General features: G+C 40.4%; 1 protein-coding gene across 1 annotated transcript in view; it reads left to right on the top strand.

Annotated features, from left to right (window-relative positions):
* anos1b (anosmin 1b) overlaps positions 1–15000 on the top strand; it is an 87660-nt gene that overhangs the window by 65287 nt on the left and 7373 nt on the right. Inside the window, exons 8-11 of the mRNA XM_080032510.1 lie at positions 1081–1174; positions 5008–5251; positions 10983–11121; positions 13163–13321. Coding sequence (XP_079888636.1) covers positions 1081–1174; positions 5008–5251; positions 10983–11121; positions 13163–13321 — 636 coding nt within the window. The remainder of the gene's footprint in view (positions 1–1080; positions 1175–5007; positions 5252–10982; positions 11122–13162; positions 13322–15000) is intronic.

Below are 15000 nucleotides of genomic sequence, written 5' to 3'. Positions count from 1 at the left end.
AAGCATTTTTTTTAGCTGGGTGGGAAAGCTCGGTCGTAACCCCAATTAATCTTCACTAAATCGTGTAGTTTCCATGTGACTGGGGCAGTGAGTAGGCGAGGAGTATTCATCATTACAAACATATGCCTTGAAACAAACATATGCCTTGATCAGGGGGTGTAGTTGTTACTGGGAAAGTCCACTACACTTTTATGGCTTCATTTTGATTTATTCATGTTATTTTTTCTCTATACAATGCCCTGAGAAGGCAAGAAAGAAAAAGCTCTGAGTTAGTAAAATCTCATTAACTAACTTGAGTCACTGTCAATTTTTACATTCAAAACAATAAGCTGAACAACCAGCAACAAATGATTTTTGTAACACTTTATGAAGGGCACCTCAATGAGAACATTCATAAGACATGAAAATGCATCTCAAAAGATTTATAAAACACACAATGGATAATTATAATCATGCATGACAACTTGTATCAAGTTTCATAAAGTACTGTAAGTGGTGGACATGAGGTATTTTAGGTTTATTGTATTTTAAGTCCAGCTCGTACTGTATAATGCATAATACCCCCACGTCAAAGGGACATCAGCTTTTGAAAGAACAATCTGACTCATGGGTTTCACACAGAACATTATAACTGCCATGACTTATTATCATGAAAAGTTACATAGGCAGTGCTACCATGATTTTCTTCTTGTTCTTTGCCCTGGAGTTTTGCTTCGCTGTCTACGTACAAACGGCCTGAAGAAGACTATTAGGCACTACTCAGAGCTAACAGAAGTACCTAAACCTATTATTCTGTTAATAATTGTTGCTCTTGCGGGGCGCTCCGGTGGCGTAGTGGATAGAGCGTGTACCATATCGGCTCCGGCCTTCGTTGCAGTGGTCGCTGGTTCAAATTCGGACCTTTATTGCAGGTCATCCCCCCTCTCTCTCCCCACCTCAACTCTGTACTGTCAAATAAACCTGGGAAATGCCAAAAATTCATCTTTAGATAAAATTAATTGTTGCTCTCTCTCTCTTTCTCTCTCTCTCTCTCTCTTTCTCTCTCTCTCTCTCTGTTTCTCTCTCTCTCTCTCTCTTTAGACCCCTCTCCTCCAGAACCTCCGATCAACGTGCGAGTGACCAACCAGAGTCTAGACTGGACGGGTTCCCAGCCGGCAACACAGCTCACTGACAGGTGGGTCCACAGAGGAAGTACTGTACCACTAAACTGAGACATGTCTTTCATATGCTACTCACTGGATTACTACCTTAAGTCAGCTATTAGTCCATTTACACAAGGCACATTGAAATTTGACTAAACTCAATCATTTATTTGAATCAGAATCAGAATCAATTTTATAAAATCTTATTGTACAGTATACAGGAGTAACATTCTTAGGCTAAATTATGCTATTCACTGGATTACTAGCTTGAGTGAGTTACTTAAAGCTGGGGTATATGATTTCTGATTGGTCAAAGTTAACATGAGCTGACACTTTGAGCAATCAGAGTGAGGCTCCGATTCTCTGTTCTTATTGGCTGTTGGGACTGTCCATTCACTTTGGCACGACTTTGTTGGTGTGTAGAGCGTGTCAGGGAGGGACCATAGGGGAGGGACCAAAGAGAACAAGTGGAGCGGTTGAGGTATTTTTTGAATCAGAATCAGAATAACTTTTATTACATCTTATTGTACAGCACACAAGAGTAAAAGTATTAGGCTTGGTTATGCTATTCACTGGATTACTAGCTTGAGTGAGTTAGTTAGGTTAGTTAAGTAAAGTTAAGTTATTAGTCAATTTACACAAGGCTACATTGAAATTTGTCTTTTCACATATCCCCTCCCAAGTGCCCACACTTCAGTCAGAGTACAGGGTCAGCCATAGTACAGCGCCCCTGGAGCAGTTTGGGGTTAAGTGGCTTGCTCAAGGACACAATGGTAGAGATGGTGGGCACTGTAGATTTAATAGCAGCCACTACTAGTTTTACTATTGACACCCTCCTGTCCTGTGCCGGGGATCCAACCAGCGACCTCATGGTTACTGGGAGGAACCAGATACCTCATGGTAACTGGGAGGAGGAACCATAGACCTTATGGTTACTGGGAGGAACCAGAGACCTCATGGTTACTGGGGGGAGGAACCAGAGACCTCATGGTTACTGGGAGGAGGAACCAGAGACCTCATGGTTACTGGGAGGAGGAACCAGAGACCTAATGGTTACTGGGAAGAAGAACCAGAGACCTCATGGTTACTGGGAGAAGGAACCAGAGACCTCATGGTTACTGGGAGAAGGAACCAGAGACCTCATGGTTACAGGGAGGAGGAACCAGAGACCTCATGGTTACTGGGAGGAGGAACCAGAGACCTCATGGTTACTGGGAGGAACCACAGACCTCATGGTTACTGGGAGGAGGAACCAGAGACCTCATGGTTACTGGGAGGAGGAACCAGATACCTCATGGTTACTGGGAGGAACCAGAGACCTCATGGTTACTGGGAGGAACCAGAGACCTCATGGTTACTGGGTGGAGGAACCAGAGACCTCATGGGTACTGGGTGGAGGAACCAGAGACCTCATGGTTACTAGTCGGCCCCCAAAGTAGACTTTGCATTCTTCCAGGACTGCAGGCTGTTGTTGTGTGCGATCGTTCATAAAATGTGGTCTAGTAGAAAGTTATTGCCTGTCTGATGCAAATTACAGTTCTTCTTGTTCACTCGTATATTTTCAAAATCTCTTTGCTATTTGTGGCTGTAACGCTAAACAAAGTCATGCAGAGTTCAGACTATGGCTAGCTTCAGTTCAGCATTATGATACAATGTCTGAGGCTATACTGCACAGACAGAGAACACATTAACCCATTCAGTTGGTGAGTTAGGTGTTAATACACAGCCTAGGCTCTGTAAATGGTCATGTTGCTAGGTAAGGTTAAGAACTAATTTTGCCTAAAAAAACACACTCAAATACCCAAGCACAAATCTTAGTTTCAAACCAACATCCCAATACCTAAAAAAACTGAAAATAAAATCTGGTGTTAATACACAGCCTAGGCTCTGTAAATGGTCATGTTGCTCGTTACAGTGGGCCCCATACCATAATACAGATCCTAGTTTGGTCATAACACCAGGTTTTTACTGATCGTGAGGAGATATTCACTGTTTTTGACAAAAAGGCATTCTCCAGAACCGCCAAATCCACCTTTAAAAGATGGGAAAGCAAACATCAAAAGCAGTGTACAAACAAAATGTTGCTGTATTTTACTTTTACTAACTCAAAAACATTTACCTCATACCATGACTTACACGGAAGTTATTTTCTTTCTTCTTAATGACCGTAACTGTCTTCAGACCCATGTTGACATTGTTGGGACGTTGTTGGGACGTTGTTTGACATTGTTTGACGTTGTTTGACTTGTTGCTTTGGTTTCGTATGTCGCAGGGCAGCAGCGGGGTTAAAACGAACTTCAATATTCCTCGTGTAAATTGACTTATAAAGAAACTTAAAACAAACAAGTGTTGCCCCTTTAAAAACATTTACTTCTTAACGTAACTTATAAGGAAATACATTTTAGTTAATATACAGTATAGGGGAAGGTGGGGTGATTTGTGCAACTTTTTACTCAAAGTGATTTTAAAGTGAGGCCTTGACAGTTATGTCTCCAACTCAAATATGTACATATATTTCAGGATGTTGTGCATCCCTGGCAATAAAAACTTTGGATCTGGAATAAACTGTTTAAGAAATATAGCTTTCGGAAAAAAAGTTGTCTTGTCGCACAAATCACCCCATTACGTGGGGTGATTTGTGCGTCATTGTGTCACAATGACAAAGTCACCATCATCATCTTTCTGGCCATCTGAACTCTCATCAGTGGTGTCGTTAAGTGGAATTGAGATGTCACTCTCTTCTGAGCTACTGTAAACAATCACTTTCTTTTGGTGACCAGCGTATACAGCCATGCCACTGGCACAACTCTCAGAAATGTACTTTGCACTAGTTGCTCCGTGCTTGTGGAACCAACTGCCACCTGACAAATGTGATTCCCCCTACATTTCTGCCTTTAAATCAAGGCTCAAAACCCATATGTACACCCTGGTGTTTCCTCCCCATTAACCTCTGCACTACTTACTTACCTCTGCACTACTATCTGTGTTTATGTGGATGTATGGGCTTTACGTCTTTTATTTTGGTTATTGTTATTTTACCTTCATTGTTTACCTACTGAGTGCACTATGTACAGCACTTTGGACAGTGCAAACTGTCATAAATGTGCTTTTATAAATACATTTTACTTACTTACTTACTTATAACTCACCCAGGCCCTTGCGCACAAATCACCCCATCCCCAGAATTTTGGATAATAGTCATGATGCAGCAATTTAGGGTTGACATTGTGCTAACTATATAGACTCAAAGTGTAGCATACCAAAGCACTAAAACATGTGTCAAATGTTTTCAAACGTGTCTATAATTGTTCAGACACAATAATCAAAAAACCTTGATCATGGAAATTTTACTTTGAAAGGCAAAACACAGTTTTTTGAGCTTAAATGTGCTTATATCTTATTCCTTGTGTCTCCCTTCTTTACAGGATGAGTCAAATGGATGGCTCTTCTTAAATATGTGGTCACATTTCCAATTTCTTCCACGGTTTTCTAGAAACAAGGGGTTTTGCAACTTCCAAAATGCACAAATCACCCCACCTTCCCCTATACAGCCCTGGAAAAAATTAAGAGACCAGTCTGGATTTTTCTTAAATCTTTATCTCTACATTACTTATTATTGAAAATGCTTTAAATGACCATATTTATATTGTGAATTTGGTAGAAATGTTGTCAGTAGTTTATATTATAAAACCAAAATTTTCATTCTACTCAAACATATTGCCTCTAAAGAGTAAAACAAGAGACACTGAACATTTGGAGTGGTCTCTTCATTTATTTTCCGGAGCTGTCTATATACATAATTACCATAACTGTCTTCATATCCATGTTGTGACATTGTTGTGATGTTGTTGCTATGGTTTCCTAGGTCGCGGGTCAGCAGTGGGGTTACCGTGGCAATCTTGTTAAGCTGGGAGCCCCCCGCGGAGGGAGACCTGCCCGTACACAACTACAGAGTCACGTGGATGTCTCGACACACACACTCTGCCCAGAAACGCACACACACACTGCACGCACACACACACACACTGCACAGTCACACGAACACACACTCACGCACACGCACACACGAGCTGGGCAGAAAGGAGAGCAACAGCAGAGTGACACAGGGGGTAAGGATATGCTTTTTCACACACACACACACACACACACACACACACACACACACACACACACACACACACACACACACACACACACACACACACATAAAGTAAGGATATGCTTTTTATTAACATGATTGTACTATGGCAGAATATGTTGATTGTTGACTGATTAGATGGTTATAATTACTAAAACATGGTTCTCTACGAATAAAATAGTAATTCAATACAATTTATATTATTTAATGTGAGTGATAGATACCAGCACACGCACCGGCGTCATGCACTAGCCGAGATGTTTAGGAATACCGCTCCTGTCCAAAGAGGGCGCTAGAAAACTCCTCCGAGCTACTTAATAAAAAAATTCTAAAAATAAAAAAAAATGGCATCATGGTCTAATTTTCATTTATGACAAAAAGGACGGACATAATATGGAACTAGGTTTTAACTGGGGAATTATAAGCCTTATATATATAGTGTAATGTGCTTGCTCATTGTCTAAAAGCTAACACACATACCCACCCATATATTTTACTATACTTCTAAGGACACCTCAATACCCCGGCCCGTAAATCAAATTGTTAACAATAAAGGAAAATTCTGGGAATATGTTTATTCACTTTTTTGCTAAGTGTTTAACAGCACTACTAAGTTTGTAAGTTTAAATTCCAGTAGGTCCTTACAACAGACACAATTCAAAGTGAACACACACACACACACACACACACACACACACACACACACACACACACACCCCACCACATACACAACACATTATATATATTGCTGCACCTGAGCTCTTTTACTAGCTCTGTTAAACGTTGCACCACACACACGTGCAGATGCATTCCTGGCCGTGTGCTGGTTGTGATTACTGCAGTGTGTGTGTGTGTGTGTGTGTGTGTGTGTGTGTGTGTGTGTGTGTGTGTGTGTGTGTGTGTGTGTGTGCGTTTACTGGGTTTTTAACAGGCCACTGCAGCGCTCAAAGAGAACAGGTTCTGTAAACAGCAGCTACTGTGTGTAAGTGGAGCAGATACGATCAAAGCAACTTGTGTGTTATGTCGGTTAGAGGTACAAGGAGGCAGAGAAAAACAACACGCACTATAGGAGCAGATTGTACTCACATTTAAGATTGAAAATGTAGACATTATATAATTATTTGAATCATATTATAGAATTCTGATACACCTGTTGCCTGTAAACATCTTACAACTGACATTTAGGTGGAGACATGGTAGAACTACTCATTTCTCATTTAAAGATGTGGATTCAGACCTCCTATGAGGGATTCAAAAAAAAATGTGTAACAGTCTCATTTTTTCTCTGATAATCATAAATGACCTGTAACAGCAAACAAGACCATCAGTGAAAACAATGCTGCAAATCAAATATCTTTCGGACAGCAGGCACTGGTGTCATAAAAACACTACCACTTTTGTCCACAGGGGCCGCTAGAAAAAACTAAAACTGAAAATTCCTTGTAGCCACTTTAAACAAGACAGGTTGGGCACCCCCTTAGTTTTTACATAACTGTTGAACTAGCATACTTAAAAAAATTCATGCCTTATAAGGATATTTCAGGTTTTCTAAATATGGTTTTATGATGTTATGTGCTGAAATGCTTTTACATGTGCACTACAATAGATCTAGTTACGACATATTGACCATGAAATCCCTGTTTGGCACGCATTCCCTCTGCTTTTTTTGAGCCCCTTTTGTTCATATGTTCTTTGAGTATCCCATACATACTCTACCATTATCTTCACGGGGCATAACTTTGTTAGAGTGCTATGACAACATGCAGGCTTTACCGCGGTGAAATAAAAAGACAACTTAGCCGTGTGTAGATTGACTGACAACAGAGACAGAGGGCTTTCAAGCAGTCGGAAAACGCTTTTAACTTGAGTCAAAAACGTCTCGCAAATGTACTGACGACATGACAGTCACCGCAGCATGAGAGAGTTAGTGAGAGTGTATCGGTTATCATGAAAGTATACAGCACAGGATCTATGCAAAGGTACTGTGACTGTGGCTCAGGTGGTAGAGCGGGTCGGCTGATGATCAAAGGGTTGGAGGTTCGATCCCCGCCCTGCCACCTGTGTCATGGTTGTTGTGTCCTTGGGCAAGACACTTCACCCACCTTGCCTAGTGTGAATGTCGATAGTAAGCCTGCTATCGGTGTATAAATGTGTGTGTGAATGGTAACGTGGGAATGGGAACAGGTCTCCCTTGAAAAAGAGTCTCCGTTCTCAATGGGATTTACCTGTATAAATAAAGGTAAAAAAAAAAAAAAGTGATACATGTCTGATATTAGAATTATTTGTAACTATTGGAGCTGCCAATAACACAGTATGTTAATGTGAAAACAAGCACTACAACAAGAGACTGTTAGGAAGTTATTTTATATTTAGTGGTTAACAGAGTCTTGTAGCCCAATTCAAAGAGGTACATGTAACTTCCTAAGAAATATGACTGGCCTCTTTCTGTTTTGGTAAAAAGGATCTTTATTGCAGCTATGATCATTTTTTTTCACAAAATAATTATTTAAGTTTTTTAAAACACACACACACACACACAAACAAACAAACACCTGCACCATCACAACATACAAAACATCAACAAAAAAAAACTAAATGAGTCATGTTAAAATGATTTTATAATGTTGTAGCTTCCAATAAAACAGTTAAAGGAATACTTCACCCATACGGAACCAGCGTTCTATCATTATAAAATCACTATTATAATATAATGAATGAGGTTTTTCTTTCCTCAGTCTTCCCTCAGTCTTCCCTTGGTCCAGCTGTCCTGTTAATCCAACCCTTACTGTGATGTCACAAGAAGGAAAATGTAGGGTTAGACAGTGAGACCATAAACACTCTCAGAGTTCAATACACCTTCATATTCCAACCGGTGAAGTAGGTCTTTAATGTAAGAACAAGCACTAGAACAAGTTTATAGTTAGGTAAATAATGTCTTGTTGTTCAAGTTAAAGAGGTACATGTAACTTCTTAAGAAATATGACTGGCCTCTTTCTGTATTGTTAAAAAGGATCTTTATTGCAGCTATAACAGTAAAGCGGGTGGATGTTACCATCATGATTATAGGTGGGTTGATGAAGCAATATGTTCACAATGCAATATAGTCCAGTCAGCAGCACTGAAATACACATAAGCAGCACCAAAACACATCATAACAGTAAACATGACAGCTTCCACAAAACAGCTATGATTGCATGCCTTCGGTGATAAAGCATGGATTTTATTCCTTCTGCTGTACATCCAGGTTTTTTCTTAGCAGTAGAATCAACAACTGAAACATTTCTTGGGCTCTTCTTGGGATTTTTCTGAGCTCCTGCACCAGTGTTGGGGTGGGAGGGGGGGCACCAGTTTGTAAACGCTGTCATACTGAGAAATACAGAGAGTTTTGTGGGGCTGATAAAAGGCTTAATCATCAACTTTGTTTCAGCCCGTTTGGCGGTGGTTTGAATGAAAGGGACATCCATTCATATGAAAAAAAATATTAAAAAAATACGCACTATAGTTTAAAGACAAACTCGCCCATTTTGGAACATAATGTAGTTTTATCATGTTGATGTTATTCTTGAGATTAGTACACACTAATCTAGTCTAATCTAGTACACACTAGTCTTTGAAGGGGATCCGTTAGCTTTAGAACCACTCTAACGTTAGCATGCACTTTGAGAAGAAAAGACAGAATAATTAAAAACATAAACATCAAGTTGTTTTAACGCACACACATACACACATACGCTCGCGCGCACACACACACACACACACACACACACACACACACACACACACACACACATGCACACACACGCACGCACACACACACACGCACACACAGCTATCCTGAGTAGTGATGGCGATCCCAGACACGAGCCTGGTGGAGACATTTATCTGTAGTCTGGTCCCTTCTGTTCTGCTTGGTTGGGCCGCCTGGAATTTAAATGACTCCCCCCCCCATCCCCCCAACCCCCACTAACTAGTGTTACCTACTAGCAGCTGTAGGACACACACACACACACACACAGGGACGCACGCACGCACACAGACGCACACTCGCTCGCTTGCTTGATCGCTTGCTCACTCACTCACTCACTCACTCACTCACTCACTCACTCACTCACTCACTCACTCACTCACATACACACACACACACACACACACACACACACACACACACACACACACCTAAAGACAGCAGCATCACGACAGGTAGATAGAAACCAGAAAACCATTCTGAATAGTTTTCACTATAACTCAAAATCCTTGATATTTTATTGCTCTCCCATAAGCACTCGATAATACATTCCCTGGATGTGTGTAAAACGTATATATACTGTCGATCAGGAATGCATATAGCGCCGGTGGGACCTAGCTTTGTAAACGTGAAGGAAAAAGAGGAAATTGGAGGAAGTACGCGAACATGGAAAATGTAGCCAAATAAGTGCTCTTAAATACACACCGGATTCTAACATATAATGCCCACTGACATTACGGACCAAAATAGAAAATCCAGGCTTCCCTCGCTGTCTGTGTTTTACAAAATACACACAGACACGCATACACACACACACACACACACACACACACACACACACACACACACACACACACACGCACACACGCACAGACAGCTGTACAGACCATATGTTTTGTCTATCTCGAGCGTAATGGAAAAACTTCAACCCCATTTTCTCTGCAGGTCACCAAGAAACTGCTTTTAACTTGCGCTTTTGTCTCGTTCTGTCTTTAAGTGGACGCACATACACACACACACACACAACCACACACACATACACACACACACACACACACACACACACACACACACACACACACACACATACACACACACACACACACGCACACACACACACACACACACACACAGAGTCTTGTTATCATCCAAGCATCTCTTTGTTGTGACTACCTCAGACCCACACAGACAGACGGACCTGATTGACTTAGAGCTGGTTAATGAGCTGTCAATCAAACGTTATAATGTAGAACAGGTCTAGACTGTCAGTTAGAAAACACACACACACACAACTTAGAATGATGATTATGATGATGGTGGCAGTAACTGTAGTTGTGATTGAATTTCAAGTTCCAAAATGTATTGATTATGCATTCAACTTCGCAAATTGACTACTAACGTCCTTGTACTCATTTTGACGTCAATTTGAGTATGTTGTGGTTGTGTATGGGAGTTTGTGTAGGCGAGAAATGCCCGGATGAGTACTGACTTCCGGGAAGATTTTGTGTACGGATCGACAGGTTACTTTTCCTACTCAACCCGCCCCACAATGCATTGCATCTTTTCAAACGACACAGAAGTTTATTGCTTCTGTAAACTTCAGTGTAAACGGTCCGACGAACCTCGCATACACAATCGATGGTTAAGTAGACAATATGTAGTACTGTATATACAGTACATGTTGAGTATGTAGGAGGGAGGACGTTACTAGTGCTTTTTTTAAAGATATTTTTTGGGCATTTTTATGCTTTATTGATAGTGTAGAGACAGAGTTGAAATGGGGCAGAGAGGGGAGTGACATGCAGAGAACTACCGCGGGCTGGAATCGAACCCGGGTCCGCTGCTGGCCGAGGCCCATGGGGGGCGCCCTACCAGCTGAGCTAAGGGCGCCCCACTAGTGCTTTTCAAACTCAGCCTAACCTTCTCGTTTCGTGTTCGTTTTCTCTGTATCTCTCAGGCGCAGTGTGAGCTGTGGCTGCAGGGTCTGCTGCCCGCTACTTCCTACTTCCTGTCAGTCCAGACGGTGGCCTACTGGGGTCAGAAGAGACTCAAAAGCCCAAAGTCTCCAATCGTCTTCACCACGATAACTCACACAGGTAAACAAAAAAAACATATTTCCTTATATGGACGGGTGGCATGACTTAAAATATACAACATACAATATAGTGGTATACTTCAATGTATTGTACTGTTACTGTATATGTGACAGTAACACAGGTACCCACTTAACCCAAGTGTCTCTTATTTTTCTGTGTAACTAACTAATAACTATTGCTATGTCACTATGTTGTGATATGTGGTATGTGTTGTGGTATGTGTCATAAATGGTGTAACTGTATAAGTATACGTTGTTGCAGTTTGCTACACTTCTGGGCTGCACCTTAAAGACCTACTTCACCGGTGGGAATATGAAGGTGTATTGAATTCTGAGATCCTATTTAGTATAAATGTGCAAAAAAAATTAAATTGGTTCATCCTAGCCTGAGAAAAGGCAGAAAGAGTGTTTTATGGTCTCACTGTCTAACCCTACATTTTCCTTACTGTGACATCACAGTAAGGGCTAGGATTAACAGGACAGCTTGGCCAAGGGAAGACTGAGGGAAGACTGAGGGAGGAAAAACCTCATTCATTATATTATAATAGTTATTTTATGATAGAACGCCGGTTCCGTATGGGTGAAGTATTCCTTTAAGGAGTCAATCGTTTGGGTCAAACCAGCTTAATATTACATACTGTACCATGAATCTTTTTAAAATAAACATTATATATTTTAATAAATGCAATAATAGAGCCAAGTGTGAAGTGACTTATAGTCTTTAAGAAGGCACCATGATTTTTTGTTAGATTTCCGTACAGTTTTTCTCTTATAAGGATGAACAGTAAGGTCTTTATAAATACAGTTACAAGTTTCGCAGTCGACCGAGATTTATTACACAAGTATTTCAAACTGTAGCTGTACTGTCTGTGCGGCTGTAATTCAACAATACAGCCGCCTGAAGTCTCCCCTAGCAACCGTTCACCAAACAGAGACACACTCTCAAGTACACATTTTTGCACACAGTTAGATACTGTATTTAGGCCTACACACACACACACACACACACACACTTCATAACAGAGCCACACACACACACACACACACATACACTCACTCACTCACTCACTCACTCACTCACTCACTCACTCACTCACTCACTCACTCACTCACTCACTCACTCACTCACTCACTCACACACACACACACACACACACACACACACACACACACACACACACACACGTACAGTGGAAAATGAGGTATTTATAGGTGACCTGTCGGGCACAGTAGCATAGTATTATATAGCCAGCTGCAGCTTAATTATGAAACTACGTACCAATAATTTAACATGGAACATATTGCCATTCATAATTTAGTTGTATTAATATTTGACACACGGTCCCATGTATTGGACGAAGGGTCAGTTAAGGCCGGATAAACGCCAATTAGTACGTGTGTGAGTCAACGAATTAACGGGAAAAGTAGCTGCTAGCCAGGTGCAGTCTCATACGAATATGTTTATGATATTCCTGGAACAATATAGTGCATTTATGAATTCCATGTGCCCCTGTCCTGTAACAGTTTACATAAATCCAGTTAGTTATAAAGTATGATGTGTTTTGGTGACGTTGCCAGTTATAGGTATTCTTCACAACAGCTACTTTATGAGGAGAAACACACATTAGTATTAGTATTTTTACGGAAAATGAAGTAATTCACAACAAAGTTAACAGTAAGAGCTGGCTAAAAGCAAAACAAAGCAGTTCCCGCTTTTAGCTCATTGTATCTTGATGAAGCCCATTCAAAGTGCTTTACAGGGGCATAAAATACATCAAGATTAGACATTAGAAATTGCATTATTAGAGAAGGTGGTATGTGTATTTCATTTTGGTGTATGTTCTTGCATTCTGTGTTGCATTAATTAAGTTTTTAAAAAATTTTGCATCGACCAAATTTTAAATTTTCTCAAAATGTATCATTTCCTCTAAAGGTGAAGACACACTATAGCTTTAAATTACTATTTAGTTTTTACATTTTTTATTGACCAAATTTGAAATATTCTGAAAATGTATTATTTTAATTTCCTCTGTCCTGTAAAGGTGAAGATTTCTCCAACGAGCTTCCGTCCAACTCACTGCCTCTCCCCGAGTCGCCTGGCAACCCCGTCGCCCCCGGCAACCTGCGCCTGGAGGTCGCCGCCCCACATTACCATGACGACCAGCTGCAGGTCAAGGTGTTCTGGAAGTCGCCCAACCACGGTGAGGCCAACTTTCAAAAGGACTCAACATTCTTTTATTTTTCATGAATTTTAATTTATGTAAGGGATGTCACTTCAATTCAACTTGTTTTCAGACGCACCATATCAAGTCCATATCAGTGTATTATATACAGCTCTGGAAAAAAACATAGAGACCAGTATGGATTTTTCTTGAACCTTCATCTCTACATTCCTTACCGTAATAGAAATGTTATGAATATTGTTGCTACAGTAGTTTATGGAGCAAAACCAACATTTTCATTCTACTCAAACATATGCCTATACATAGTCAAAACAAGAGACACTGGAAATTTGGAGTGGTCTCTTAATTTTTCCCAGAGCTTTATAAAGAAAAAACACAAAACAACAACAACACCAACAAGAAGAAGAAAGTTCAGTTGTGATATTGCTTTGAGGTGACAGAGCTTTTGCTGTGGCTGCTCCCAACAGTCTTCCCCTGAGTCTGAGAGCTGCCCAGTCTATTGACCAGTTTATTACGTTGCTGAAGACACTGGTTGCGTTTCGAATCACATACTCTTTCTTTTTTCTATTCTACATACTACATCCGACGATAAAAATAATCTAGTTAGGATGCAGTAGGCATACTATTGAGACATACTTAACTCTCTTATTTCATCATAACATTGCGCCTTGATCTTGCCTCTTGCTTTTAAATCTGTCGCGTCCCCGTTTGTTTTCATATGGAGGCTTCGTCGATGTGACGTCACTTCACGTGCGCACTGGATTGTGGGTCAGAATCGCCCCAAATAGGATGCAGTTTTCAACACTAACAATCTTGGCCGCATGAAGTAGGACATCCGGGTACTTCTAACCATCCTAAATCTGGCCACAAGAATCGGGACATCCTAAATCTTTTTTCTACATATACTATACTATACTATATAGTAGAAAGTATGCCATTCGGAACACAACCTCACTTTGTTGCATTGGCCTTTAACACAAGTTGAACTTTGAACTTCCTAACTTTTTTTCTCATGTATCTTATATGTTGTTTTGTATTATATCCTGTACAGCACTTTGGTTCAACTGATGTTGTTTTTAAATGTGCTATAGAAATACATTTGACTTTGAACTTATAGACATTATAACATACTGTATACTCCAGTTACTTCTCAATGCACCAGGAGAGAAAGATAGATCATACATTACTGAAACAGTTTTTCCGGCATAGCACTGGAAAGGGACTTTTTCTTTTCTGTGCGGGGTTGTATGGTCCATACACTGAAGACATGTATCTATCTATCTATGTATGACTTTATATACAGCCCGTGGTTTGGTTGCATTTCCTTCCTCCTTACCCATTCAGCTATGTGTGTGTGTGTGTGTGCGTGTGTGTGTGTGTGCGTGTGCGTGTGTGTGTTTCACATCATGAGTTCAGCTATCCCAGAAACGCGGGCTACTTCTGCCGCAACGTATATTTTAAAGTATTCTCTCTCCTCCTGTTACTGATACCTAATTTACACAAATATCAAACTCATTTCTAAATAAAAATATTATAAACCTGTTAAGCAGAGTACGCCATGTTAGTTGTTTATTTTATTTTGTCTTTTGTTTGTGTGTTCACTTTTACAGTTGTGTGTTTTTGTCTTTAAAAAAAATCAAAAAATAAAAGTATTTAAATCAATTTTTTTAAATTGTTCATTTGGGGCGCCCTTAGCT

The sequence above is a fragment of the Ammodytes marinus genome, assembly GCF_949987685.1.
Source record: "Ammodytes marinus genome assembly, chromosome: 8".
Lineage (NCBI taxonomy): Eukaryota > Metazoa > Chordata > Actinopteri > Uranoscopiformes > Ammodytidae > Ammodytes > Ammodytes marinus.
This window is presented reverse-complemented; position numbering and strand designations above follow the sequence as displayed.